Raw genomic sequence first — 9,698 nt, 5'->3', positions numbered from 1 at the left:
GAAGCCTGCAGGCATGTCCCTCCTGCTCCTAGACGCTGGGGGTGGCCATGGGAGCTACCCCCATCCGTAGGTGTTGCCCTCCCAGCGTCCACAGTTTCCAACCAATAGACGCTGCAGAGCCAGCGCTGGGGCGGGGGCAATGTACAGAGAACCCCAGCTCGGCCTTCTCGAAAGAGCAGAGCTTCCGCGCCGAGCCTGCGAGCCCCGTACTAACCCGACTCACAGCCCAGACCCTTGTAACACGAGCACCTTTAGCTCCGCCCCCGACTGCATGCCCCTCCCAATGGGTCCGTTAGCCCCTCTCTCCAATCCCGCGGCCGAGGCCTTAGTTCCCGTGGACAGTTTCGCCATTCTCACATCATAACTACCCTGCCTCTCTCCGGTAGTTCCCGGTCCCGAGACAGCCGTCTGGCTGTATTTCCCCTCTTCCTCACTCTTAGCATCATCCTCGACTCCAGGACGCCGCACCAGGATTAATTCAGCCCTTGTTACGTTATGACGAATGTGCTGTTTACTGGAACAGAGGAGTCTGTTTACGCCGTCCATGTCCGGAAGCGGAACGGCCACCATTTTGTCTCGGGCGATGGCGACCGCGGCGTTGTGGAGGTGGAGGGTTTAGTGCGGGCAGGCCCGCCTGGTTGGTGTCTCTCGCTTAATTGGCTCTTAGCGCGCTCTCCGCTTCCCCCGCGCACCGCACCGCGATGTACGGAGGCGTTGGCGCGCCGCGCCGGACTGTGGAGGAGGCAGGGCCGCCGCCGCTGATGCTGTTGTCTGGCGGGGGCGCGGCCCCGGGGCCCCCTGGAGGAGGCGGCGTGGGCAACCGCGTGGAGCTGCTGGTTTTTGGCTATGCCTGCAAGCTGTTCCGGGATGATGAGAAGGCCCAGTACCAGGAGCAGGGCCGGCATCTCATTCCCTGGATGGGAGACCCCAAGATCATGATCGATAGGTCGGTGCAACTCAACCCCCCCAGCCCTTGCTGCGAGATCGCCTGTGATAGCCTCTTTCTGCCCCTCCCCCAGTGCTGCGGGTTGTGGGGGGCCTCACTCTGGTGGGAAAAGTGGAGGAATGCTTCGTCTCTCTCAGTGTTGGAGAAGGCTCTTCTCCCTGACAGTAGGTGGGGTTATCCACGTGCAGATGCTGGGAAACCCTCCTCTGGAAGGGAGAGTATTGGGGTCCCCCCCCCCGACAAGATGAGGAGTCTCTCCACTCTTTCTGCCAGAAGGTATTTATTGGGGTCCTCTTCACCTGGCAGGATGGGTGTATGTGGGAAGGGAAGTGGATAATCTTATCCTTTTCAAATCAAACTCCAAGTAGTTTCTCACTTCAAAACAAGGAGGGCTGTTATTGTAAAGGGATTATTGATTAGACACTTAAATTTTGGCATCAATATGCAAAAAGTTGGGGAGGTTATTTGCACACAACCTGCACAGGCTGAGAAATTAAGCTGAGTTGAATTTCTTCATTTAATTCAGACTGTAAAGTGCTGAGAGGTTCCTCTAAAAGCAATTCCTTGCCTGATTGTTCCCTAGTCATGCCATGAATTCTGGCAGTTAGGCCAACTATCTTCCTTCCCAGGAGTCTTAGACTTCTAACATAAATTAGGCACTCCTTTTTTTGGATATTTTTGTGTTTGTTAGCAGTTGCTAGTGTGAGGGATTAATAGGCTGTTTGATTTTTTTTCTTCCCTTCTTTGGTCTCCAGTAGATTCAAGATCAGATGTATGAAAAAATTAGTTCAAAACCTGCTTTTCAGTGGTTCCTGAGAGAGAATGTGGAGAATCAGGGCAGGAGTATTTTGAGGTGAAGAGGAGGGTTTGAAAAACAGAGAGCTTTATCCAGTTGTTGGCCCTCAAAGACTCAAGTGAGAAAATCCCAAGGGCTTTGGCTTGAAAAGGATCACATCACATACTATAGGCATTTGCTCCCTTTAGTTTATTAGGGTTCTTTCATTGGTTATGTGAGATTTTCTGGTACTAGATTCACAAGTGTATCTAGTTGAGTGAAATAAATATTCACTGAAGGGAAGAGGAGGGAAGCCCATTGTGTGTTACTGGACTCTGAAAAAGAGTCTCACTGGTGCTGAGTTTGGAGTAGTTAACCTAACAGATCTTCCCCATTTGTAATTTGGCTGTTTGAAATCAAACATCTAAATTGGACCACGGATCAGAAATTCATTGGATGTTATAGTACTGTTGAGATGGAAGTTTAAACTTGATGATGGTGCCTGTCACCTAATAATAGCATATTTTTGCAACGAGAAACGTCATTAGCCTTAAGGCCATTGTGGTTTCATGCAGAAATTGTTGGGAGCAAACTCTTTAAGTATGTGCACGTATGTATACATAACATTTAAAACCAATAACCTACATTTGTAAATTAAGGAGGTTTGCATTTATAAAGAAAAGGTAGAATTAGATGAAACTATGCATTAACCGTATCAACTTTTTTGGGAATTCAGATTGTATCCCCAGCAGCATGAAATCTTTTACCCCATTGAGAAGGATACTACTGAGGGACATCTGGGGCCAAAATTTGCTGGTGCATAAACACTTTGATTAACGAGACCAACATACCTTAATAACATATTCTATTAGTTATATGTATTTGCTTTTTTTTTTTTTTGATTCGGCAAGATGGCTCAGTGGCGAGTTGTGTGTGTGTGAAGACTAACAAGAAAAGTGAAGTTTAGCATCTTTGTTGGTTTCTAATACCGATATACAAAGGAGGAATATGTCAGACGTTATCCTAATGCGGCACTTTTTCTGCACACAGAACCATTTCTGCTTAGGAGAAGAAATGACATCATTGCTTATTAGTTCCATTTTTATGGTGAACCTCCTTAAATTGCATGTATATGTTACTGTTCCTATGTATGTTTGTCTCTCTATCACATAACCCAGAACTTATTTCCTCAGCCAAATGGCTAGGGGCCGAGCATAGCCATGATTTTACCTCCAATGGACGCAAGTTTCTTTGGTGAAGATCTCTCCTGAGAGTTCGGGACTAGCAGAAAGAAGCGAGAAAATTTCGACCGTTTGGTTCTTACGGATAGGTATTTATGTATTCGGGTTTGTGTGAATGTAAGCTATTTGACTTTCCAGAAAAAAGTGTTTTGCAAGTGACATTGAATGGTTGGTTGAACCATATACGGTAAGAACTATTAAGAAATGGATCTCATTTAAGCTATTAAAGGATACTTTTGCTTTTAATTGTACTCTATTATTCTGCTAGAGAGGAATTTAGACTATTAAAATATTTCATTTTGATAGTTGGTGTGAAGTGAATAGCAAATTCAATGTAACTTCTAAAATGAGGCACGTTCTAATGTTAGTATCTTTTTTTTTTTTTCATTTTATTGGGTAAGTATCTAAGTAGTCAAAGAAACCTAAGCCCAAAGTTTTCTGTATTGACCAGTTTTTTCATCTTGCAGGTATGATGGACGTGGTCACCTGCATGACCTTTCTGAATATGATGCTGAATATTCCACATGGAATAGAGATTATCAGTTATCTGAAGAGGAAGCTAGAATAGATGCCCTCTGTGATGAAGAGAGGTATTTAGCCTTGCATACGGACTTGCTTGAGGAGGAGGCGAGGCAAGGTATTGCTCAAGGAAATTTTCCTGAGTTAAAACATATTAAATTAAATTTAAATAATGAAAACATTAAATTTACTCCCACTCATTTTATACTCATTCTTTCTGATATTATCTTGACAGTATCAAGTGGATTCGAAAAACAGGAGTCTTTGCCTGTCTGAGAGGACCTCAGGATAGTTTATATATATATCCACACAGAAATTGCCCAGATTTTGAGGGCAGACTGGGATTTGAAAAAACAAAACACCCCCCACCATCCTTTTAACTGTTCTTCTTTAACAGTATTGTATAACTGAAAGTTCTTGCATTTTCCTTAATTACATGAGTTTGTATAACCACAAAAATCTTATCTCAGCAGGAGGAAATGGTCAACAAAAAACATATACATACTGCTGTCTTTGGTTTTCAGAATCTTGCTGGCAAAAGTTACTATGCCTAAAGTGTGAAGAACTCTATTATCTAAAAGTTAGGTTGAAATCATTGATATAGTTCCTTTTGTTTAGAAATAGTGTTGCTTAATTATATTTTATAGTAGTAATTAGAATTTTCATTTTCTTCAAGAGGAAGAATATAAGAGACTGAGTGAAGCTTTAGCAGAAGATGGTACCTATAATGCTGTGGGATTCAGCTATGGCAGTGATTATTATGATCCTTCAGAACCTACAGAGGAGGAGGAACAGCAGCAGCAAGCCTCCAAAGAAAGAGGTGAGGAATCAAAATAAACGTTAGTGATTGGTAGGGTAAAGTACAGCAAGGTCGCAACATTTGCAAATTCAACACTTGCAAATTCAATTATTCACAGGCACCAGACTCCCAGTGTGGTACCAGCAGAGGAAGGTGTTTCATTCAGCCCCTCTGTCGCGGGTCCACTGAAGTCCCCTGTTGGCCATCACTCAAGGTGTGGGGGTCCTGCCCCAGCAGTTGCGACAGCTCCAGCGGTGCCGACATGCCCAACACCACAGCAGCAGCTGCCAGGCCCAGCCCAGCCTATGTAGTGTGGGGCACACTATCCTGCCTACGGTCAGGGGCACGGCACGGCCACTGACCAACTGCTCACAGCCTCAGTCTGAGGCTCCTTCTGCTGCTGCTTCCTGGAGCTGCACGGGAGCCCACTGGGTTCCGCTCCCCCAGCGGGGGTAAAATGGGATAAAATGATAATTGGCTAAATTATATTTGTGAAATTCAACATTTACTAGAGTTCTCAAAACCAAACCCTTGTGAATGTTGCGACCCTACTGTAAAAGCATTTTTACCTACCTTTTCTACTTTCCCCTCCCTTTCAGAAGGGGCATGTTTAGGGAGGCACTTTGGAACAGGGTAATGAGGCACTGACATGCATATTCAGTGCCTCATTAGCATAAGTACAGCCAGTTGTGCTTTGAAAGTGCTGCTTTCGAAACACAGACTGGCTGTATAGATGCAGGCTCTTTGAAATAAGCACCACACTTCAAAATTCCCATGTTCCCAAAATGAATTGGGAATAAGAGAATTTGGAAATGCGGCTCTTATTTCAAAGTAGCTGTGTCTACACAGCCCATCTGTGTTTCAAAAGCAGCACTTTGTAAGCACAGCTGCCTGCTATTGGGGTAATGAGGCACTGAATATGCATGTCAGTGCCTTGTTAACCTGTTCTGAGGTGCCTCATTAACATGCCATGTGTAGACACGGGCTTACAGTTGCAAGTTATGACTCTGTGCTTCACTAAAATGTGCCATACCATAATTTGTGGGTTTGTTTAAAGTTAGTAATATCTCAACAAAGCTTTTATAGGAGATGCTTTAGTGAATTCTCATCCTAAAAAGACTCTTTTTTTCAGTTTTCCCCCCATTTTTCTGCAAGATATCATAAAAGCCATAATTAAGATATAGCACCACCAGATTTATTATTTTCTTACCTTTTTTCAATTGTTTTGTTTTTCATAAAACTCAGTAGTACATTATGGGGATCCCAATTAGTTTATACACATTACTGCAATGAAGTTTTAGGGTTCTAGTTGTCATCTTTTGGCATTCACTTTCTCACGATAGGACTGTAGTTCATGGAAGATGATTGTGTCTTATGTTAGAGATGTCGTCAAGGCCCCCTTGATAGGATTTAATGTGAATGCTGAAAGAATATATGTTTGACTGGTATAAAACCACCAACTGGATTAAATGCAAAATGGTTGAATAAACTAAACTTAAAATTTAGTTTGAACACCTGGAATTGATTAAAAAATCATATTTATCTGGAAAGTTCGTATATTATATCTAAGAATTAAATTTCAATAAATTAGAAAATGCTATTTTAGTTTTATTTTGTACTATGTTTATAAGTGTTATGAGGAAACTAAGTAATTGAAATGACTTCTAGAAAAATAAGTAGGGCAACGGAAAAAAACTCCTACAATTGTAGTAGTAGAATTTTGAAAAAATAGCATGTATAATTTTAAGTCTATTAAGAAACGGTTTCTAAAAGTTATTGTAAATTTTATGAAATTTCTTTTCTTTCCACTGCAATTATTGAATTGCTAACAGCCAGGCCCCTGGAAATTGACAGTTCTAGTCATTTATTACATTTTCAATAATAAAAATACTTTGCATTTGTAACATAGTTGCCGTGTGCTTTAAACATATGCTGGATTGAGCCTGTCAGCGTGCCTGCTTTTTACCATTATTGGGGCATCTAACTAATATAATTACAGTCATAGCAATTGGAAAATGGCTGCTTACTGCAGTTTTTGCTAGAAAGTTTGGTGTTCTGAGACTTAGGCCGTAAAAATTTCCCTGATTAAATCCTTTTTGCTGATCTCTGTGAAATCTTGCACATGTCGTTACACTTTACTGGGGCAGGTGATACTGAATTCTCAATTCAGGGCAGTGTCACTAAAGACCCTGCCAGTGCCTTGTTTTCTAATAAAAGTTTTTTTCTTTTTTTCAAGGCAAAAGGCTGCAAGAGCTTTCTCTCGTGGCTTTATTCACTATGGCTATGTCTACACTTGACCCCTTCTTCGAAGGGAGCATGGTAATCACCCTGATCGGAGAATGCTAAGGAAATGCTGCAATTAGTATGCAGCACTTCATTAGGCTAATTCTCCCCGTGGCAGCTTTGAAGTTGAAAACTTCAAAGTGCTGTTATGCCACGTAGCTGCAGGCACTTCGAAGTACCCACGCAAGTTCGAAGTGCCCTTACTCCCCAAAATATGAGCAAGTGGCTGTTAGCTATCAAAGGGAATAGCATCTCTGTCTGTATATCTAATCTACATATAGATATGGCTCTTTTTTCAAAGACAGCTTTATTTTTTTCTCTGACTGAGCGCATCATAGTGGTACTATGACTTAATGAAAACTGGTACAGTGAAACCCCGAGTTACAAGTGGCTTGCGTTCCTCACAACCACTGCGTAATTCACATTTCACATAAGCTGGTGGGGGACCCCTCCCACCTCTGCACCCCTTGGAGCCTTGAGCCAGGTGCAGCAGTGCCTGGTAACTTTCCAGGTTCCCGCTCAGCTGCAGAGAGCCAGGCACTGCAGTACCAGATCAATTTCTCAGCTCCCTTCTGCTTGTGGGAGCTGGGAAACTGACCAGGTGCTGCTGCGCCTGGCTCCCGGCTCCCAGGGGGCTGAGGGGCTTCTTCGCTCTACCTCCCTTGTCCTCCAAGCCCTCTTGAGCCAGAGGCTGCTGCACCTGGCTGACAGCTCCCTGGGGCTGAGGGGCTTCCCTCCCAGCAGCAGCATCCTCTGGTGACCCCAGGTCGGGGAAGCTGTGGGCCTGCTCCTTTCAGCACTGTGCCACTGGCCTGGAGCCAGACTCAAAGCACTGGAAGGGTAAGACACGTGGCTGCTCTTTTCATGGCTTCATCGCTGGTTCCAGTTGCTGGAGCTTGTGGTGGAGCTCTGAAAGAGGCAGCTCTGTGGTTTTCTTCTGGCTTTCCCCAGCTGGGGGAAGCCACGCCCCCTGAAGTCCAGCCACCAGCTTCAAAGCAGTTGGCTGGAGCCGGAGATTTCAACATTCATGTTCATACGATTAATGTTTATGTCAAACTCATGTAAAGTGGGGGTTTATAGTGTGCCTAAAATCTCTTGAAAAATTCAAGAATGTCAAGAGCAAGCCTGAGGTTCATCTGCATCCTCTGTTTCATATGGGGCACCTAGTCAGGTGGACAGCAACTACTTAAGGTCATTATCTGAGAATATGTGTAGCCCACTTGCACATGCTCAGATAATAGGTGAGATTCGAGGGGCGAAAGAGGTATCATTGGGCAGGGGGCTGAACTTGATGGCCTCTCAAGGTCCCTTCCAGTCCTAGTATTCTGTGATCTGTGCTATTGATCTTGTTGCAACCTGAAAAATAAGATTATCAGACACTGGCCGTTTTCAGCTACAGTAAACTCTCGATTTTGTGGACTTCGGGAGCAACGGGTCTCTACCAGCTCTCTTCCTCCCCTTACCCCGCAAAAAAGTGTGTAAGGCAACTTACCAGAGCCGCCGCCGAGCTACCATGCACTCCTCCCACCAGGGGTGGGGCCTGTATACAGGCAGACAGCACTTATGTACATACCCCACCCCTGATTGGAGGAGTGTGTGGTGACAGCTCCTCCAGGCTGCAGTGGAGTCTATGGCTGCAGCAACGAAGTCTTCATGGACGGCGGGGCTCCTGCTGCTGCTGTGAGGGTGGAGTCTCCAACTGCAGCGAAGACTGGATCTTTAGCTGAGGATCCAGCAGGGCTCCAAGCTGTAGCTACTTGAGCAGCAGTGGCTCTGGTGAGTCGCTGTCATTTTTTTGAGGGGGAGGCTGGCAGGACAAGGTGGGGGAGCCTGGTGGACTCTAGGGCAAATACAGGGTAAACCCTTTGGTTTAACGGACACCCCTCCACCCATTAGTCTGTTAAATTGAGGGTTTAATGTACTTCTATTAATGATTCCAAAAATAAACTTTAAATAAAAGGAAAAGCATTTGTAGCCAAGCAAGTTTGAGACAAGAATATTTGATCCTCTATTTCTGTATTGGAAAGCTTCTCTGTTGCTTCTCTATGTAAAAGTATTGTAATCTTTTTCAGAATTCGATTTCTTTTTGAAAGAGCAGTCTGTAGGAAGTCTCAGTACTTTGAAACATAATCTGCAGTTACCTGTGATGTTAAGTTGTCATCCAGTTGAAATAGACTTCAGGTCCTGATGTGATATAGGTGTTGAGACGCAGAAGTTCACTTGCATAAGATTACCCTAACAGGTAGATCGATACTAAGTAACATTTTCTGCAAAGGGAACGACATTAGTCACAGGATGCACACATGAAATGCAGTCATCTATTGAAAGATGCTGGTGAGGCTGGCTAAGTTTAAGGGAGGTAACTTTTCAGTGACATCCATTACCAAGCATACGGAGAAGTACATATGCAGTATCTTAGCATCGCGCCACGACAGACAACTGTGAAGAAGAAAAATACTGTCATACAAGATATCACTTTCTTCTAAATTTTCTGAGACAACAACCAGACAGCCCCAAACTGTGTGAAAGGGAGCCAGAAAGATGTACAGGTCGGGTGATTGTTCATTGAGGCTAGGATTAAGGCTTAAATTAGATTTGTATAGATTCAGAATGTTTCACCACTGCAATTTACAACTGATATTTGATAGTTTTTGTTAGTTTATGCTGACCTTTTGCATTTGTTGGAGAAAATTACTATCCTGGTAAAGTCATGTCAGAAAAGATTTCAGAAACTAAGTGGTTCATTGAGGGGAAAAAATGGAAACCAAAATTAGCCAAATAGAAATTCCAGTTTTGTGTACCTACTTATTCTGCATATTGTGATGAAACTACTGGTATGTCACTGACCAAGAAAACTCAAGACCTTTCTAGATATTTAAACTCTTACTGGCAAAGGTTGTTCAGTGCAAGAATTAGGTGAAGTACAAGCCCATTTTAATCACTGAAAAAGATATCTTTGAGTATCAGGAAAATCTGTAATGAATCAGATTTTGGATTATATTTTTGTTTATAAAACCAGAAATCTGGGTGTCACCAATGACACATTACCAGTCATTTTGGAGTTCTTACACACACATTCACTCCACGTTCTGTTGATCACTGCAGGTTATCTTTTGCAGGTTTCCTTTGCTTAGG

General features: G+C 43.5%; 1 protein-coding gene across 4 annotated transcripts in view; it reads left to right on the top strand.

Annotated features, from left to right (window-relative positions):
- Positions 1-566: 566 nt before the first annotated feature.
- SFSWAP (splicing factor SWAP) overlaps positions 567-9,698 on the top strand; it is a 199,729-nt gene continuing 190,597 nt past the window's right edge. For 3 of the 4 annotated variants that reach the window (XM_075013064.1, XM_075013063.1, XM_075013062.1), the window contains exons 1-3: positions 567-946; positions 3,430-3,599; positions 4,158-4,301. In XM_075013064.1, coding sequence (XP_074869165.1) covers positions 702-946; positions 3,430-3,599; positions 4,158-4,301 — 559 coding nt within the window. In that variant the 5' untranslated portion in view covers positions 567-701. The remainder of the gene's footprint in view (positions 947-3,429; positions 3,600-4,157; positions 4,302-9,698) is intronic. The other variant, XM_075013065.1, reaches the window with a different exon arrangement.

This window comes from Carettochelys insculpta, chromosome 18 (genome assembly GCF_033958435.1).
Source record: "Carettochelys insculpta isolate YL-2023 chromosome 18, ASM3395843v1, whole genome shotgun sequence".
Taxonomy (NCBI): Eukaryota; Metazoa; Chordata; order Testudines; family Carettochelyidae; genus Carettochelys; species Carettochelys insculpta.
This window is presented reverse-complemented; position numbering and strand designations above follow the sequence as displayed.